We start from the raw sequence: 20,719 nt of genomic DNA on the forward strand, positions 1-20,719 counted from the left end.
AGTTTAGCTCTTAACAAAGTAAGTCCCCTGTTTATCTATTAAAATACTCACCCTATTTCCTGGTCACAAGAACTTCTTCAGTGAAATTAGGGTCCTTGGTCCACATTAGGTGCCAAAATGTAGAATATGGACTAGCTCCCTGGAGGGCTTCAGGGTCAGCCAGAGTCAGGATGAAGTAAAGTCCTTGGTCTTTAGGGGGAGAAGTGAAGGACGTAGGCAAACTGCCACAAAGCTTGCCAAAGATCTCTCCTGGATTCTGGAGTCCAGAATCTCCAGCCTCTCTCCTCCTCCTGCCACCAAGTGACTCTCTGGCCCCTCTCTCTGCCCTCCAATCCTTGCCTATGATTATCTTAACACCAAACATTCAGCAAGCACCAACAGTGAGAAGAGCCATTTATCCAAATATATGCTAATAGAGTCATTGTCTCACATTGAATAGGTAATTAGCCTCAAGTGCTCAGTTGTCTGATTCAAGCACACCTTTTTGGAGTTTCAGCCCTCTACAACATTCCCCCCTCTTTTTTTATTCATGATTTGGTTTTCACATCATTTCTGAACCCTCAAATTTCAAAAAAGCTTGGAAAGACTTATATGAACTGATGCTGAATGAAGTGAGCAGAACCAGGAAAACATCATACATAGTATCAGTGCAACAAGATTGTGTGATGGTCAACAATGGTAGACTTAGTTCTTCCCAGCAGTACAGTTATCCAAGATAGTTCCAATAGACATGTGATGGTAAATGCTATTCACATCAAGAGAGTGTACTATATGTATCAACAGATAAAGGAATTTTAGAGTTCATGAACTCTGTGAAAGTAGACCAGGGAATATAAATGTAGAATATAGAAAAATACAGGAAAAAGTAAGCAGAGAAGCTTTGTCATCAGAACTAAGCAAAGGCACAGTGAGACCAGAAGATGGAAAGAATGAGAAACAACAAAAAGTAAGGTGAAAACAAGTTTATTAATTATGTCACCAATATTCCAGAAAGAACAGCAGAAATGGAAATGGTAGGTAGATTCCGAGTGGGATATTGGGGGGCAGAATTGGGAAAGAAAAGAAAGAGCCCTTGAAAATGCCCTTTACCCAGTTTAAAGAAGAGACTCAACCTTTCCCTGGGAAACCCCTACCCTCACCCCATCTAAGAACAATTCTTATTCCTGCCCAACTTGGCTTCCAAAAAAGCACACCAAGAAATACAGAATCATGATTGAGCTGGGTATATTGGTTGGAAACAGTTTTCCTGGTTTGTCTTCTCCTCCTTACTAACCCCACAGCAGCCCACTAATTCTATGGAAGAAGTGGGTTCTTCAGATTTCAAAGGGTAAAGCTCAGAAATCTACCTGGACACGAGTACAGAAGCACATAGACATGTCCCATAATTCAGTCACATAGCAAGAACTGAGAAGGTGCACAGAGAGACTTAAAGCTATGGAGGAGGGACAGGAACAGCCAGGTTCTCTACCCTGAGAGATAGGAGATACCTGAAGCTGAGAGTTAGAAAACCCTACCTGTAACCCTGGTACTGCTACTGAGTGACTTTAAACAAATTCCTTCTCCTCCCTGGTCCTGTTTCCTCATCCCTAGAAAATGTAGGATCATAGATTCTATATGATGGTATCACAGAGCTAGAGCTGAAAGGGACTTTGAAATCATCTAATCCAAACCTCACTTTACATATAAGGAAACTGAAACCCAAGAAAATGAAATAACTCCTCTAAAGTCATGGATGCAACATGAAGAACCAAAGTTCTTCCCACTATCGCCTCCTGAAGAGGAGACTGGGATATACCCACTCTCATTCTGGGGAAAAATCACAGGATCCTTTGTGTGTAATGTCACAGACATGAACCTTGTGACTCCTGATTTTAATTAAATGTTTTCCTTTGTTTTAAGGAAATGTTTGTGAGAGCAGGGAAAGGGGGACAATATTCAGAAATGACTAGGCTACAAAGCCAAAAACTGTCAATTATTTTTAAATACTTTATTTAAAGAGTACAATATGGAAAAAAAAAACAATCTCTTTGTTTGCCCAGTGTCTAAGAAATTGCTATCCATACAGAAGGTGCTTCATGATCACTTCTTAAAGTGAATCAAAGTCAAATGAGTAGATTGGAGAAGTTCATTTCTAAAGGAACAACTCCTCCAACAATGAACAGAAAACGCTTCCACACTCCACTTTCCAAGGTTCCTTCTGATGCAGAATATCTGGTAGCAGATGCTTGCTTAGCACTCAGGAAGATTGAAAAGCAGAATGGCTACAGAGCTGGCCCCAGAGACCAGAAGACACAGGTTCAAGGTTCATCTGTGACAGACTCATACCCGACAAATCACTGCAGCTAATGTTGCTCCTGCAACTCCCTGAGACCATTTACTAAGAGCAGAGGTAGATTGTATCAGGTGTTCCCTCCATCCCCAAAATCAAAGTTCCCATTAAAAAAATCATGATGCTTTTCTTGCATAATCTCAGTTGAGTTTCAGAAATATCTATGTGATATCATTACCCATGATGTTATCTTCCATTTGCAGAGGTGCGAAAATTAAAAGGACTTCTTGCTTGTAAGACTCAGAAAATCAGTGTCACAGGATTTGAAATCAGGTCTTCCTGATCCCAAATTCACCACTATTTTCTTTGTCATCATATTCTTTGAACCCCTCTCCTAGGACAGAAGTTTCATGATCACACAATTAAAGGTGATTCTGACTTCCTCTTATGAGATAAGCTGAATATACAGCATGTAACAAAGAGATCAGAATACAGGAAGAACCTTCAGGGAAAGAGGAAATTCGGGTCATTTACTAGGAACATTAGGATCATTATTGATCTTGATTTGAAAGAGATTTCAAAGGCAACCGATGAGGAAACTGAATTTACTTCTATCCCTCTCTCTGCTCATGATTTCCTCATCTGAGGGTGGAAAGTGGTGCTGCATCCCCTCCAGGCCCTGTTCATTCTGGTTGACCTCTGAAATGGAATGTTTGGTGACAATAGAGAGGCTGGACTTGTGACTGCCTCTCCATGCCTTGGCTCCCTTCAGCGAGGGAGGAATTGAAGCTGGTAGATGGGAGGCACAGTACCCACTCCACTCTCCCTGGGAGTGAGGTCAATGCTGGCAGGAACCATGGAGGACCTCAGGGAGAAATTCTGTAGGATGGTGGTGAGGAAGAGGAAAAGCTCCATCCGGGCAATACCCTCACCCAGGCAGACTCGCTTTCCTAAGGATGCAGAGAGGAGTGTCATGGAGGCCGGTCCCAAGGGGACCCCAACTCCCAAAAACCATTAATGTTTTCTCCTGACTCCCACATATCAGACAGTGAGAGGTAGAAGGGATGTCAGCAGCCATCTGGTCCAAGCCTGAGAGCCAGGAGATGTCAGCACCCATTCAGTCACTTTACAAGGGTGGAAACTGAGATCCAGGGAAGTAAAGTGACTTTGGTTGCCATTTCTCCATCAAAGGGACCATCGAGGGTGTCTGGTTCAAGTCCCTCATTTACACATGAAGAAACTGAGGCTGAGAGAAAGAAAGTACCTTACCCAGGTTCTCTCTGGGGAAAAATGAGAGAACTGGGACTTGGGTTAACAACAAAGTCCATGACTTCAGAAGTCTATAGACAAATCCACCATGGATAAGAAATAGAGGGAGTCAGAGATCCCTACACAAGAAGGCAAAATTAGATTTCATGAGTACCTAAGTTTTGGAGAAATGGAATTATGACCAAATATGATATCAAAAGAGTGCAGGGCTTCTTATTCCAAAGGATAGAAGAGACAGCAGGGGGACATTATGTAGTAAGAAGATAAATTCATGTGAGAATATTCAGAAAATAAAGTGGAGAAGCAGGGTGGAGGGCAGTTGGATAATCAGAGAAAAAAAGAGATATTGTTTCCTCTACAAAATTCTGCTCTGGGATACATTGATAAAGGTTTAGTTTGCTTGTTGTCCTTCATGCTCAAAGAGAACAAAAATGATGTCATGACATTAGTAGCCAAGCACAATGTGTCTGACTATGATTGATCAGACCAATAAATACTTGTAAGGCTCTAGCACAGGTTGGGCACAAATAGACCCTATGAACATTTGGAGGGGAGGTGTCTAACTTTGTGCATCTCATTTCTTTTGAGTCACTGCCATCCTGCTTTGATGATAGAGCTATGATAAAGGATAGATTAACAAAGGAAGAGAAATAGATAAATTTATATTATATGTCATATGACATGCATTTTATATTATATTTCTATATAATTATAAAAAAGATGCAGTTTATATGAAGGGAACGTCTGAGGATATTGGGGTTCCAGGTTATCCAACATCCCCCATCTTTCTCAATAGTTCCTTAGCTTCCAGGTCAGTCTGAAATAACAGACTGTGTACAGAGACTGTCTAGGATTGGTTGTCTTTAACTGACCCTTGAGGGGAGGGCATCCAAGGAGAGTATCTATAGGCCTTGAAGTTAGTGTTTACCTGAAGAAAAGGGAATAAAAGCCTCACTCTTCTTCAGAGATCCTTGAGCATCCAAGAAATGATTGGGGTCAAAGTCATAAGGCTTCTCAAAGTACTTGGGATCATGCAGTACTGTGCTCAGGAGAGGGTACACTTCAGTGCCCTGCCATGAGAGGGGAGAGTCACCAGAAACAGAAAATGAGCACCAGGAAATCTTCCCCATCACCCAAGGAGAGACCATCAGGGCCCTCCAAAACTTGCTCATAACCTTGCTAAGGCCAAGAGCCAAGGCCATCATGAGTAATGATATTTGCAGGAATGCTGGGCCAGGTTACAAGTCACCGTAGACACCAGGAGGCCAGCTCATCCTGAGGCACGGCAGAGCTTAGACCCTTGGAGAAGGAGGCAGAGATAAGAATGCCCTCCAGTTTTCATTCATCAATAAAGGCTGGAGTCTGGGATTATAAAATCACCAGCATATAGTTAGTTTTCTAATCCAATACCTTATTGTAAAGATGAAGAAACTAAGGCAACATAGAGAAGTGATGTTTTCTCTCAACATTTCTCTCATTCTCTGCATATACAAAGTGGATACAATTTTGTTGTCAAATTCTCTTCTCTCCAAACTTTAATTTTTTTCCCTATAAAACACGTGCCTTGGAATAGAGCTCCAGGGACCCCATGAGTGTCAGCACACTACCTCGTCTTCTGTATGGGTTCTTAGAATGCCAGTAGCCTACTTTCAATGTTCTTTTTAACCCTGGAAATCTTTACTCAATAACTCATGAACCCTTTCTTTCTTTGTTCCAAGTTTCTTTTCAGCATGGCATTTGCTATTCTATGTTCTTAGAACACTTAGAACAATAATATTCTATTTTCTATGTTCTCAGTGCCCTTTCAAGTTTGATATTCTACGTTCTAAGGGACACAGGTCGGTCCCACCTAGGATGGAATCGATGATATCTTGAGTTCTTTTCCATGAGTTAGAAGTAAATAGCTCTCACCTTGGGAATGAGGTAGCCCCTGAAGGAGGTGTCCTGGGTCACACAATGGGGTATACTCATAGGGAGAAGATCACTAAATCTCTGGATCTCATGGATCACAGCATCTGTGTAGGGCATTTGGGCTCTATCTTTAAGCTCTGGAGAACGGTTCTTCCCAATCACCTGGTCAATCTCTTCTTGGACTTTCTCTGGGGAAGAAGAACGGACATAGAAACCCAATTCATAGGAGAGGATCCCCCCAAAAAACTGTGTGTGTATATATGTGTGTATATGTACATGTGTGAACATGTATGTTTATGTGTTTCCATAACTGAGTGGATTTAACCATTTAGATGGCGGCCAGAATAGCAATAAGGAATCCTTCAGGGATTGCTTCTCACAAGGGAGTCTGAGATCTTGAAAATTACCCAGAGCAAGGAGGACCCAATCAGGGAAAGTGACCATATGTCCAGCTCACTTTCAGTGATTTCTCTGAGTCCTTTGCCAGAGATGGAGGCTTTGGAACAGAGATTGAAGAAAATTTCTTTCTGGCCTTTGTTCTTGTTACCAGTTATAATGGGCTCTCCCTCCACTTGAGAACCACATGCACTCACATCATTTCCTAGGCTCCAATCTCTGGGCAGAAGGGTTACTGTGCAGTTACCTCCATTTACCCACTGGCCACCCAAGGGTATTTGAGGAGCAGGAGGCAGCCATAACGCAAGGTGGTGCTGGTTGTCTCAGTACCCCCAAAGAATAATGACAGGACAGTGATGATGAGGTTTTTGTAGTGGAACTCAGATTTAGGGTCTCCCTTTTCCTAGAGGAAAAAAGGAAGAAAACAAAGGAAAAGATAGAGGAGATAAACTTGGGTTATCCCTGGCATCTCTCCTTCCATCTGTCTGAGTCACCCGTTCTCTTTACCTCTATTATTATGAACCAATCTCTTGGTGTTTGGTTCACTCTAGATCCCTCCATTTTGGTCTCTCTCTGTCTCTCTCTCCCCTTATTGCTCTTTTTGTCTTCCCCTCCTTCTGCCGCTCTGATCACATTCTGTTCCTTTGTCTTCCTCCATCTGTCTGTCTCACTTTCTATTTCTAACTTTTTTTGGCTCTTGGAGTTCCCTTTGTGCATGTACTCACACACATATGTATACACACACACACACACACACACACACCATATCCCTCCCTGCCTTTTCTCTGTTTTTGTCTCCTCCTTTTATCTCCCATTCTATTCATCTTTCTCTGGCTCCCTCATTTTCTGTCTCTTTTCTCCCACCTGTGTACCTTTTGTTTTTAGTCCATAGCTCTAGAGCAGGAAAGGACCTTAGAGGACATCTACTCCAAATTTCTCAGCTTTCAGATGAGGAAACTGAGGTCTACAAAAGACAAGTGATTTCTCTTTGGTTATACCCATAGGAAAGGATCAACGTGGAATTTGAACCCAAATCCAATCCTCTTTTCACTGAACCACACTACCTCTCTCTCAATTCAATTCAACGGGCAATTGTTGTGCACCTACCAGTAGTGAAAGACATCTTTCCAAATGCTGAGAATAGAAAGACAAAAACAAAACAGTCTCTTTGGAAAGTTTAGGTTCCACTTAGAGATAAAGGGAATAAAATGCAAACACAAATAAATAAAAGCAAAGACTTATATACAAAGTAGTATGGAGCAATTTCAAGAAGTAGATAGCATGAACAGCTGGAGTCAATAGGAAACCCCTCATACAAGAAGTAGCCCCTGAGCTGGGACCGAGAGCAAACTAAGGATCTATGAGGCAGAAGAACAGAGGGATGGCATTCTAGGCATGGGGCACAGATTTGCAAAAGCAAGGAGGCAGGATATGGAATTTCCCGTGGGCATAAAGAAGAGAGCTTGAAGACCAGTTGGGCTGGAACAGGAAATTCGAAGAGGAACGATGTAAGAGATAATTAAAAAGATCAACAGATTGTAGGGCTTTGAGTTTGTTTTGTTATTGTTGTTGTTACTTTATTTTTAGTGCAATAGGAAGTCTTTGAAGATTCTTGAAGAGAGGGCAGAGATAATCAAGTCTAAGTTTTAGGGTAGTCATTTTAGCAGCTTGGAGGGTCCATTTAGATTGCAAGCTTTTTGCCTCTTTTTTGTATCCCCAGTGTGCCTAACATGTAATGGAGACTTAGTAAATGCTTATTGATTGAGTGACAGATTACAGTGTAGATTAGAGAGGAAGGAAAGTGGTAGGAGAAAAACTAAGTCAACAGGCAGTCCCTAAACCAGGTAAGAGGTAATAAGGGCTTGGAATAAAGACCATATGAGTACTGAGGTGCCATTGAGAGTGAAATGATAAGAATTAGAACCTGATTGGATGAGGGACACAAGAGGGAATTTAAGGGGCAAGGGTCAGTCTGAGGTTGCAGAGAGGGATAGCTATCAGTAAAACCACTGGAGATTAGAGCATGGATAGATTAGGAAGAGGGAGAGGGGGGAACATAAGATCCTTTTCTGAAAGATTTATTCTTTCTTTCAATAAATATTCATTAAGCATCTATCGTGTGCCAGGCATTGTGCTAAACATTTGGAATAGAAAAAGAAGTAAAACCCAATTCCTGCCTCAAGGTGCTTAAATCTAGTTGGGGAATTTACAATCTGAGGTACTTGTGGGATCATACCTGCAGAAGGAGCTGTCCAGCAGGCACTTGGACCTGAAGCTCTCAAGAGAAATGAGGCTGGCTCTATAGATTTGTCTCCCCTCCTCTACATAAAAGTTGTTATTTAAGTGGAGGCTGAGGCATGGGGGTGTTAATGGAGCACTAAGGGAGGAGAAAGAGATAAGGACAAAAGGGGATGATGGGGCTTGGTTGGGATAGAGATTTGGGGAAACCATCACTGTCTTTTCCCCTCACTATGTTTATTCCTCCTTCCTTTTCTAACACTCTGCATTTCTCTCTCATTCTTTGTCTTCCTTTTTTTTCCCTATAGCTCCCTTTCCTTATGTCAAAAATTGTCAGCCTCCAAATGGAAAAAGGGTACAGGCCAAAAATGTCAGCAATAAAACAGATTTCATTCTTTATCCCTCCTTTTTTCTTCCTCCTCTGTTTTTCTCTCTTCCCTCTCCCTCATTCACCTCTGTTTTTTTTTTCTGTCTCTCCCACTGTCTCTCTGTCTCTGCCCTGACTTTCTCTGTCTCTGGTGAGTCTCTCTCTCTCGGTTAGTCTCTGTGAGTGTGTCTGTCTCTCTTTTACACAAACACAATACGGCAGTACTTGGAGGGGAAGAAATGGATTGCCCACCTTCTCCATATGGAGCAAATACACATCAATGAAGTCTCGGGGGGTACTGGGGTCCAGGCTCTCTTTGTGCTTCTCCACACTGTCAGCAATGAAGGCACTGATGAATGTCAGATTGTTGTGGGCACACCGATGGGGACCAGGAAAGAACTTCAGGAAACCTGAAAATAGCTCAAATAGCTGGTGTGGAAAAAGGAGGGGAAGATAGAATAAGATGGCTTGTTGACTTCCCTAGGCCCCAGAATTCCTCCAAACCTGGACTACCCTCTCAATCATCCCTGCCCCCTCACTGCTCCCTCTCCCTATTTCTTTGTGCTCACTCCTTTCTGTGTCCCTATTATCTATTTCCCTGTTTTCCTTTCTTTGTGTTCTCCCCTCCCTGCGTCCCGTCTCCATGTCCCTGTGTTCTGATGTTATGTGATGACCTTTATTCTTCTGTGTCTCCTCCTCTGTTCTCTTTTCCCTCTCTCACCCACTTTCACCCTCTCTCTCCCTGTGGCCCCAAATCCTACTTGGCCCCAGGCAGAGCTGGCAAGGGCAAACATGTCATTGAACTTGCTCAGCAGCTCGTGGAACAGGTCATCATGATAGGAGAAACGTTCACCAAACATAATGAAACAGATGATGTTGGCTGCGATGGAGTGGAAGAGGAAGGTGGGGTCCAAAAGGGCTCCTGAAGAAAGGAGAGAATAGAAGGAGTGGAGAGAATAGAAAAGGAATGGAGAGAAGAGGTTCAGAAGGTGTCTTCTGTGTCTGTGTTTCTTTCTTCCTCTTGTTTCTGACTCTTATATAATTGCCATGTTTCTAAGATTGTACCAGCAATCACCATTATCCCCACACACACACTCCAACTCAGCATCTGAGGAAAGGAAGTCCCTTACCTCTAATGTCTAATGCTTCCCAGGTGCTCAGATTCTGTTTTGTCCCTTTCTCAACTTCTATTTCTAAACCAATTTCTGCCACTCTCAGTATGTGTCTCTGTATAATTATTTCTCTTGATGTCTCCCTGACTTTCAATCTCCATCTGTTTCTCTCTTTGCCTCTCTGTCTCTCTCTCTCTTTGTATCTGTCCCTCTGCCTCTCTGTCTCTTCTCTCTCTCTATCTCTCTGTGCATATGTGTTTCTAATTGTGCCTGCATCCTTTTTCTCACCCTGGGATTTCTGCAGCTCCTCAACCAGGCATTGAGCCTCCTCTTGGGTCCGTTCCTCAATGCTTCTCTTCCCCATTCCGAAATCCCAAAGAGTGGCCAGAGAAAATTGACGCAAGGTCTTCCATGTATGATCATTAGCAAAGGTAATCCCTAAAGACAAATATGGATGGTGCTTGGGATCCCACCCTACTCACATCCTTCCTTCTTCAGATCTCTCTTCTCTTGGCTTCTTACTCCTCCATATTTTCATCTATCTCTTCTGTCCGTCCCAATCCTCCTCTCATTATCTTCAGTCCCTACCTGTCTCCTTCTCCGATTCTCAATCTAAAGTCCTTTCTGCCCCAATCTTTACCACCACCTTATTCCTATTCTCCAAAACTTGCCATGGTCTGATTCACTCACCCTGCCCCTGGAAGACTGAGTCAACCATGGCGATGGGTCCTCGGCCACTGAACTCCTCAGCTTTCTTCACCAGGGCCTCCTTCACAGCCTCGGGCCCACATAGCACAACCACAGGTCGGCAACCCAGATAGACGGTAAATACATCCCCATACTTGTCCCGAAGCTATGGAAAAAGCCCTGCTTCATTAGATCCCAATTGACACTCTACTTCATCTAATGGAGGAAGATGTGTTTAAAATGAAAGTGTGTAGGCCTCCAGCAATAACTTTCTAAATTCTGTGTTTTAAGGTCTCTTCCAGCTCTGACACTCCATGTCTTAAGATCCCTTCTAACTCTTGACATTCTGGGTTCCAAGGTCTTTTCCCTTTGATACTTTATGATCTACATTCAAAGAACCCATCTAGGTCTGCCAGTCGATGCTCTAAATATTCCCCAAGCTCTATTGTTCTATATTTTTAAGATGATATCTAGAACCATCACCATCCCCACTCACGATCTCAACCTGAAATTAAGCATCAAAGACAGAGAAACTCCTCTCCTCCTTTACAATCTAGCTCAATGTTTCTCTAGTAGTCAGGTAAATTATTGATCTGATCAGACTTCTTGGAGGATTAGCTCAAAAAGTAGGATCATCTTTCTTTTCTTCCCCCAGCCCTGGCAAATCATATCCTCTCCTAACAATTAAGACTGCGATGTTCCCATTTGTTTTGACTTTATTTCTTTGAGAAGTGACAGTGAATTTAAGAGAGAGATCAGAACCAATATAAAAAATGACAATTCTATCTAAACTAATCTACTTTATTCAGTGCTATCCCAATTAAACCACCAAAAATTATTTTGTTGACCTAGAAAAATATATATTAAAAATTCATTTCAAAGAGCAATAAGTTAAGAATATCAATGGAATTATTATAAAATATATAAAAGAAGGCATACTAAATGTGGTACTAGCTAACAAATAGAATGGTGGAGCTCTGGAATCGAGTAGGCACTTAATACAAACTAGCCAATGAGAATAGTAACCTCATGTTGGATACATATTTGGGGGATAAGAACTCACTATTTGGTGGAAATTACTGGGAAAACTAGAAAGTAATCTGGCAGAAACTAGGTACAGGCCAATATCTTAACCCATTTACCAAGATAAAGTCCAAATGGATCCATGACCTAGACATACAGGGAGATAAAAGTAAATTAGGAGAACATAGAATATATTACCTATTAGATGTATTAATAAGAGAAGAATTCATGAATACTCAAGAGACAGAGCATTGAGAAATGTAAAATGAATTATTTTGATTACAGTAAAATAAAAAGGGGTCGGACAAATAAGATCGATGTGGCCAAGACTAGAAGGGAAGCAGAAAATTGGGAGGAGATATTTAAAGTCAGTTTCTTAGATAAAGGCTATATGTCTCAAACGCTGAGCCAAATTATAAGAATATGAATCAGTTCTCAATTGATAAATGTTCAGATATCTTACCTGACTACTAAAGAAATTATCTATAAGCATGGAAAATGACAAATGTTGAAGAGAATGAGGGGAAGCCAGATCAATAATACATCTGGTGGAACTGTGAACTGATCCAACTATTTTGGAGAGCAATTTGGAATTATATCCAAAGAGATATAAAATTGTTTGTCCTTTGACCCAGCAATATCACTATGAGGTCTGTTTCCCAAGATGATCAGGGAAAACAGAAAAGAATCTAGATGTTTTAAAAATATTTATAGCATCAGTGCAAAGCCCTGGAAAGTGAGGGGATGCCCATTAACTGAGGAATGGCTGAACAAATTATGGTACATCGATATAATGGAATTGTATTGCTCTATAAGAAATGATGAGCAGGGGGATTTCAGAAAAACTTGAAAAAATTTATGTGAACTGATGCTTAGTGAAAGGAACAGAACAGAGAGAATATTGTAAACAATAAGAATGATATTGCTCAAACAGTAACTAAGCTATTATGAATAATATGATCTTTCAAATCAAGTATGAAGAACTTAGAGAAAGAACTGACATATGGAAGTTATACATATGCACATATACATATCTATAATGTTGATCTTCTCTGATGTGGGATTTAGGAGAGAAACAATTTAGAATTCAACATGTAACAACACAAATAAATAGGTGAATAAATAAATATTGATATAAAGCTAATAAACCATTTAAAAGTAGAAGAAAAAAAGAGAGATTGAAGGCCCCTTCTTTTCCCTTCTCCTCCCTTCAAAGTACCTTGTTCCTGGATCCCCCTACCAAGGAGTCAGAGTTGAGATGAAGGGACAGAGCTCTTGTGATCATCCCTGCTGGGTAGGGAGAAGGGCGATGTGGATTCCAGATGTCACTGTGTCCATCTCCACATCACCCCCACTCCCATTCATAGGGAAGGCATTGCTGAAGGTCTAGTAAATTCTAACTTGCATCATCCTTTGCCTTCTTCATCAGAGGAAAATGGAGGCAGGCAAACCTGGAGATCCCTTCCACCCACCTTTGAAAAACTCAGAGAAATCCAAGACCTGACTTCCCTTCCTCTAAAAGACCATAATGCACCCATTTTGTTTTGTTTTATTTTGTATTAAAAAGCAGGAACAGAGGGAAAGGGAATAAAACCCAATAAACTCTCTTCCAGGCTATCAGTTCCAATACCCACATACCACACTGTATGATAAATCTCAATGTTTATCCTTCACCAAAGAGGAGGCAAAAAAGAAAATGAGTGATTCAATCTTGTACCCATTCTACTTCCCCACTTCTAGAGGACCCATTCCCTCCAGAAAGAATCCTACCCCTCTTTCCCACCAAGACTAGATTTTTTCCCCATATTTACAATTATGTCATTCCAAAGCCCCTTTTCTTAGAGAATAGCCAAGAGGAACACTGTGTCGGACAGCATCCCACGGGCGTTGAGGAGGTGCCCAGAAAGTCCTCCCAGTGAGGGAGCTCAGAGCACTTTTTTCAAGATAAGGGAGTTAGTTAGGGAGGAAACATTCGGAGGACCCCAGGAAAAGCTCTAGAAGCTCATTAGCCGCTCCCCCACTTCCTTTCCAGTGACTAATCTCAAAGCGTTCATCTCTCATTAGAAAGAGATCTTAGGGAAACTGAGGCAGACAGCATCCCTGCCACCTCCAATCACTCCCAGGGACCCAGGCACGTTCAGCCACGCAGTCCTGCAGGTCCTCACCGCCAGAAAGGATTTCAGGAGGCCACGACGGTCCATCTGCAGCACGTTGCCCAGTAAAAGCAAAGGTCGTGGACCTGGGGGGAGGCGGCCTCTCCGGGAAGCGGGGGGACCCCGGGCCAAGAGGACCAGCAGCCCCAGAAGGGCGGTCAGAAGGAGGAGCCACACGGAATCCATGGCCGGAGCTCTGTCCGCTTTGCACCCTGGGGTGCAGCCTTTAAACCCCTTCCAGGAGCAAGGCTCCTCCCTCCCTCGACCTCCTCCTCCCTTCCCACCCCACACCCAGCTCCAGCTCTTGCAGGTGACTAACAGCAGCTCCGCCTCCTAGGCCTCTCTGCCTTCCCAGATCCCTTCCTGCTCCCTGACCTCACCCCGCCCCCCATCTCCCGCCCATGGCACACAGGGCATCTCCGGGTAATTGGATCCCAAAGTCCCTGCGACGTCTCCAGCTCCTGCCGCTGCTCCCGCCGCTGCTCGTCCCCACCTCCAGGACCCTCGCTGCTGCTGGCTCCGCTCTCTGGCTCTTCCTGGCTCTCTGTTCCCTCCCTTCATTACCTGTTTTCCATGTCCTACCTTGGGCTATAAAAAGCACACTGATAACAGCTGAACTCCCGGCCCTGGAGCTGATTCTTAGGGTCACCAGAGTACATGACAGGTCAGCCTGAACCTTCCTGACCCAAATGGAGCCCTGACCTGCCCAGCCCGAGCCCTGCCTCCACCTCCCTTTGCAGCCCTATGTTGTGGATGTGCCAGGGTGCCACATACCCTCTCTGGGCCCCTCCCCCTGAGGTCTCACCTGAGGGGACAGGAGATAGCTACTGCCATCTTTCCCTAGAGCTTCCACAAACAGAAATCAGGAAAAGTGGGAGGCAGAAATCTTCCCACAATATGACAGGACTTGGAGAAAGAGATGGAAAGGCAGGTGTGGGAGAAGGGAATGGAGAGGGAAAAGGGGGGAAAGGTTTGGGGGTGCAGGGAAAGAAATAAGGACAAGTGGAGACCAAGAGAAACACAGAAAAAGAAGGCATAAAAGAATCAGAGATCCAGAATCATAAATTTAGAGCCAGAAAGAACCTTAGAAGCCATGTAGTCCAACCCTATCATCTTATAGAAAAGAAAACTGAGACCCAGGCCAGGCAAATTACTTTCCTAAGGCCACACAGGTATTTGACAGAACTGAAAAAGGAACCTGAGTCCTCTGACCCCCAAATCCAGCACCTTACGGGAAAAAGGGGTGAGGGAGATAGAGTGAAGGCGAGGGAAAGGGAGGAAAGTAGAAAGAGGGGAAAGGCGAGAAAGGAGGATAGTTTCACATCCATACACAAACTTACACACACACCTTCATCTCCCATGCTCCCTATTGATACAAAATCTATTGCCCAGTTGTCTATATCTCAGCCTGCCAGTTTTAATTCTTTGAAAATAGCTCAGTAGCCTGTGGTATTTTATGAGTAAATGTTTAAAAGTGGTGGTAAAATTTGAATTGGTGGTTTTACAATGTAGTCTAAATTTGCAAAAATACTGAAAATTATGGTCTTTCCAGCACAGAAAGAAGGGAAGTTAACCCAAGTTCAGGATGGGGGAGGGAGGGAGGGAAGAGTTTTCAACCTCTATCACAATGTTTAAGAAGAAAGAGGAGAGAAAGAGAGAGGAGGATAGAAGAAGAGAGGAAAGGAGAGTAGATAAAAGGGGAGGGGAAAGGAGTAAAAAGAAAGGGGAGGAGAGAGAGGAAAAGGAGAGGGGAGAGTAAAAGAAAAGTTAATGGAGAAACCAAAGACAAGAGGGGAAGAGAGAAGAGAAGAGTTTAGCACCGAGGGAGGATGAAAAAGTAAAAGCTAAAATGGTGAGATAAGAGATTAAGTGTTTGTTGCTGCTGTTGTTATTTTAACCAAAATCTTTTAACCAAAGATACTTAGGGAGCTAGAACACTGGAAGGAAAAAAACACAAGAACTGGTAATCCTTATCCCCTTCTTCTGCTTGGTTTCATTTGACTGAACCAAGCACCTGTTGTTTGTAAGTGTTCTTTTATACTATGTGGATTTTTTCAAGTGTGGTACATGAATGTAAATGAACATATCTATGCTGTAAGAAATATGTGTGATGAATAGAAGAAAGCATGGAAAGATCTCCGCGAAGATGAAGAGTGAAGTCAGCAATCAGGACAATAAATGCAGCGACTACGACAATATCAATGGAAAGAACAACAAACCAAAAAATTAAAATAAATGCCACAAAATTATAAAGAACAAAGTGGAAAGAAAATGGAGAACAGTCCAACCACCACCCCCTTCATGGAAGTGCAAGCTTCACAGAGGTTGGAGTAGGACCATTCAGCATGGAGTGCCCACACTGAAAAAGGCACGTGAGCTATGAGCAAAACACAATGCACTGGCTAAAAAGAAATGTGAAATGGGCAAACTTACAGCCATCTCCACTCCAAATGTTCATATGAACTATTTACACCTGATGTTTGGTAGAGCCTTCTGAATTAATATTGGTCTGAACAGCCACAGACACATTTTACCTTGCCTCAGTATGCGGACATAATTTTGGTCCTCTTCAAGTATAAAGGACAACAGCTAATATTGCATAAATTTCAGACTTTCCCCCCATCTTCTTTTTCTTTTTCCTTTTTAAAATATCCTTTAAAATTTCTATTTATACTGTGATTTATACTTTGATCCAGCATTGCCACTATGGGGTCTTTATCCCAAGGAACTCATAAAGGAGAGAAAAGGATCCTTAAGTGCAAAAATGTTTGTAGCAGCTCTTCTTGTGATGACAAAGAATTGGAAAATGAGTAGATGCCCACATTGGGGAATGGCTAAATAAGTTATGGATATGAAGTAATGAATATTATTGTTCTATTAAAAAATGAACAAGCTGATTTTAGAAAGGCCGGAAAGATTTGCACAAACTGATGCTGAGTGAAACAAGCAGAACCAGAAATACATTGTAAACAATAATAACAAGACTTGCAATGGTCAAATATGAAAGATTTGGTTCTTCTTAATAGTTCAGTGATCCAAGGTAATTCTAATAAACTTTGGATAGAAAATGTCATCTATAGTTGAGAAAGAACTATGAAACTGAATGTAAATCAACACATGCTATGTTCACTTTTTTCTTTTTCTTCTGTTTTTTTCTCTCTCTAGATTTTTCCTTTTATTCTAATTTTTCTCTCCCAACATGACTCATAAAGAAATGCATATTTTTTTAAAATGCACATGTATAACCAGAAAAAAATAAAACAATAAAAAATTATATTTATTATATGGAATGGCTCTCTGGAAAGAGGAGAGGGAGAGATGCTGGAGATAACTATGATGTTCTAAAAAAAGCCATCAATACAAATTTTTTAAGCAAAAAGGATCCACATATGCAAAAATGTTTGTGGCAGCTCTTTTTATAGTGGCAAAGAACTAGAACCTGACTGGATACCCATCAGCTGGGGAATGTCTGAATAAATTATGGCATATATATGTTATTGAATATTGCTGTTCCATAAGAAATGCTCAGCAGCATGATTTTAGAAAGGTCTGGAGAGACCTACATGAACTATGCTAAGTAAAGTGAATAGAACCAAGAGAATATTGTACACAGCAACAAAAAGATTATGTGATGATCAATTCTGATGGACTTGGCTCTTTTCAACTATGATTCAAGGCAATTCCAATAGACTTGTGATGGAGAGAGCCACTGCAACCAGAAAAAGGACTACAGGAACTAAATGTGGGTCACAGCATTGTATTTTCATATTTTCTATTCTTGTTTGCTTGCTTTTTTCTCTCATTTTTTTTTCTTTTTGCAGCATTTTTCTTGTACAGCATGATAACTCTAGAAATTTGTTTAGAAGGATTGCACCTGTTTAATCTGTATTGGATTACTTGCTGCCTAAGGAAGGGGAATGGGAGGAAAGAAAGGAGAAAAATTTGCTTTGCATGTATTTTGAAAATAAAAACGTATTTTAAAAATTTACAAGAAAAGAAAATATTTATTTTTAGTTACTCCTGTTCTTGGCATCAACTTGTACCCTTTTGTTAGAGGGAGTAAGAACCTGGGACAGCTCTGGGGGTGGGGTACATGAGAGAAAGTGGTCTTTCATAGAGCAACCTGGGATCTTAACCCATTGTGAGAGAATTTCTCTCTAACTAGGGGCATCATCTCAAAACATCAGAAGTTTCAGAGCTTCAATTCCAAGGACAAAATTGCTATGAATCTGGACCATGATCTTCACCTACTGTAGTCCTCTAATAGTGACAAATTAAAGAATGAGAATAGAATTTATAAAGCACTTATTCTGTCAGGCATTGAAAAGGGCAGAGAGGAAGAGCCCTGGAGAGAGAGAGAGATCCATAGAGGAGTCAGAGACGAAAAGAAAAATTTGAAAGGAGAAAAGACAAAAAAAGAGAAAACAAATGAGGGGAGGGGGGAGACAGAGACAAAGTGAAATGAGAAAAGGGGAGCTTCTGGTATCTTTGAACCTCTAGTGAGTTCCCAATTTCAGTCCATGAGAAATCAGTATATAATCAGCCGGGCAGATTAACCTACAAGAAAGGGAAGTCTGTGGGTGGTATACCATCCATATTGACCAAACCTAATCTGCTGTGGAACAGCTCCTCCTTTTAGAGCTCTTGGTCTTTAGAGATCACAGATTTCTCTCTCTGTCTCTTCATCTCTTTCACCTTCTTCCTTTCTACTATCTTTATTCCCACCCAGCCTCCTTTTCCTCTGACTTTGTCTTTCTCCTGGCTGTTACTTGCTGTTCTGAGTAGGTGTGATAGGAGAATCAGGCATTTTAGTTTCCAAGCTTTTCCCAGAGTCTCTTGCAAGGCAAGATCTATAAGATGAAGGAATTAGACAAAAGTGATGATGAGAATTTTAGAACTGGGAACCAACAGAAAGTCCGAGAACGACCCAGAAGTTGAGATGGACATAGAGAAACATGGAGAGAGATCCAATTTTTTAAGGGTTGAGATTTGCTCTCAAGGCAAAGGAGCAACAGTGACTTTAGTTTATCCTGGGGCCGGCGTTTTTGACTGACTTCTGGTGCTGGGTGCTGAATTCTTCTGGGGCTCAATTTGCTTTTTGTAATTGCTTTTGGGTGGTTTTGCAGCAAACCTGCTAACCACCTGCTTGCAATAAGAGTCTCACAGAAGATTCCCCAGTGGGAAGAAGTTGCAATGCTTTGACTCCCTGCCCTAGCTCCTTGCCCTGGGCTCCCTGGGCTATCTTCTGGCCTCGAGAGTCTGTTTCCCTGCCCATTTGAAACAGGCATGTTTTGAAATTCTTCCAAGTTATATTCTTCTGGGAATGCATTATACTCCAGATATTTGTAGGTTCTGTCACTCCAAAACAAGTTTAGAGGTTTAATCTATTGTTGGTTTGAGAGAAGGTCAGAGAAGGTCACAGAAAGTCATGTCTGCCCTCTGGCATCTTGGCTCTGCCCCTAGGAGGTGTCTTTCTCTTAGATATTGTTGGCAAGATTCTTGCCGGAGTCCTTAATATGCTGATCCTCCACTTGAAAGATAGTCATTTACATGAGATTCAGTGTGATTTCCAAAGGGGCCAAGGAATAATCAATATAGTATTTGCTGCCTGACAACTTCAGGAGAAATGGTAGGAGCAGACCAGAGATCTGTACATGTTTGTAGAGCTGACCAAGGTAATTGATACTGTCAGTCATGAGGGATTATGAAAAATTGTGTCAAAATTTAGTTTCCCAGAAAATTTCATCAGTCTTCATCAGTATTGTACATCAATTTCATAATGGCATGTCTGCCCTAGGTTTGAATAATGGACGATGCTCTCATGTTTCCCCATTCACCGACGAAGTGAAATAAGGCTGTGGGCTTGTTCCCATACTTTATAGCATGATATTTTCAGCCATGTTGTCAAATGCCTTCAATGAGGATGAACATAACAAGATCAGCTACCACCCTCAAAGTAAATTCAGTTTGAAAAGGCTGCAAGCCAAAACTAAAGTGGAGGGAGCATCGATACACAATTTTTTGTTTGCAAATGACTGTGCACTCAATATAGCCATCAAAGCTGAGACTCACAAAGTATGGATTGATTTCCTGCTGCTTGTGCTAATTGTGGCTTAACAATCAACACCAAGAAAACAGAGATACTCCATCAGCCAACATTACATCATCCAAATGTGGAACCATCAGTTACAGCAAATGGTGAAGTTTTGAATGCTCTAAATAAGTTAATTTACCTTGGCAGTATACTTTCCAGGGATGTTGACACAAATGTAAAGAGATGTACACAAGTTGACACCATTGCCAGGGCTGGCTCAGTTTGGGAGGCTCTGAAAGAAAATATGGGAGAGGAGACGTATTTGATTGACTACCAAATTTAAGGTTTGAACTTTGTACGTGTGTCTATGAAATGTAGACAGTCTACCAGCACCATATTAGGAAATGGAATCATTTCCATTTCAATTGTCTTAGAACGATTTTGAAGATCACTTGACAGGATATGGTACCAGACACTGAAATCCTTTCTTGAATTAAATTTCCAGGCATTCACTCTCTACTGCAGAGAGCACTCTGTTGGGCAGGCCACATTGTTCAAATACCAAATATTAATTTGCCAAAAAGACTATTTTATAGAGAACTCACACAGGGCAAGTGCTCACATGTTGGTCAGAAAAAGTGACATAAGGGCATTCTCAAGGTTTCTCCTAAGAACTTTGGAATTGATTGTGTGACCTGGGAGATACGGGTACAGCATTGCATGAACTCTTGAGAGAAAGTGCTATGTTGAGCAAAACAGAATTGAAGCTAAAAAAAAAACACAAAATCTACAAAGTTAGAAACTCCATCCCAAATATTCTTATTTGTGCTCAACCTGTGGTAGAGCATTCCAAGCTCATATTAGTCTGATTGGTCACAGATGGATACATTGCAACTTGACTCTAAAATAATGATGTCATTTTGGTCCTTTTCAAGAACAAAGGATAACGATCAACCATTTTACAGGTGAGGAAATGGAAGCACACAGTGGTTAAGTAACTTGCTCAGGGTGTTGGATTTGTAGATGTCTGAGGTTGGCTTTGAATTTGGATTTTCCAGTACTCCAAGTCTAATGCTTTTTTTACTGCAGTGGCTTTCATCCTCCTCCTATACATGCCCTCCAATTTGTGCTTGGTTTTCTTTCTGTATGGTAAGAAAATAGTATCTCTGATCTGGACTAGCAAGGGCAAGCAGAGAAGAGTCCTCGACCTCAGAGAGCATTTTCTTTGGGGGACTGTCATATCCATCACTCTGTTGCCTC

At 41.7% G+C, this 20,719-nt stretch overlaps 1 protein-coding gene across 1 annotated transcript; it reads right to left on the reverse strand.

The window, feature by feature from the left end:
- Positions 1–619: 619 nt before the first annotated feature.
- LOC105749943 (cytochrome P450 2B4-like) lies at positions 620–15,004 on the reverse strand. Its single transcript, XM_012545712.3, has 9 exons — positions 13,438–15,004; positions 10,253–10,415; positions 9,851–10,000; positions 9,212–9,372; positions 8,703–8,879; positions 6,107–6,248; positions 5,450–5,637; positions 4,467–4,608; positions 620–3,219 (listed from the first exon to the last, which is right to left on the reverse strand). Exons 1-9 carry the CDS (start codon positions 13,609–13,611, stop codon positions 3,038–3,040), a joined length of 1,479 nt encoding a protein of 492 aa, XP_012401166.1. The 5' UTR covers positions 13,612–15,004; the 3' UTR covers positions 620–3,037.
- Between the last annotated feature and the right edge of the window lie 5,715 nt (positions 15,005–20,719).

The sequence above is a fragment of the Sarcophilus harrisii genome, chromosome 3, assembly GCF_902635505.1.
Source record: "Sarcophilus harrisii chromosome 3, mSarHar1.11, whole genome shotgun sequence".
Taxonomy (NCBI): Eukaryota; Metazoa; Chordata; class Mammalia; order Dasyuromorphia; family Dasyuridae; genus Sarcophilus; species Sarcophilus harrisii.

What these genes read in the sequence shown, in the direction of transcription:
- LOC105749943 (XM_012545712.3), bottom strand. Translation starts at nt 13,611, where the DNA reads ATGGATTCCGTGTGGCTCCTCCTTCTGACCGCCCTTCTGGGGCTGCTG. An exon ending in GGAGCTGCAGAAATCCCAGG is followed by an intron (nt 9,373 to 9,850) that starts GTGAGAAAAAGG and finishes TCCTTTCTTCAG; the next exon opens with GAGCCCTTTTGGACCCCACC. An exon ending in GGGGCTACCTCATTCCCAAG is followed by an intron (nt 4,609 to 5,449) that starts GTGAGAGCTATT and finishes CTCTCATGGCAG; the next exon opens with GGCACTGAAGTGTACCCTCT.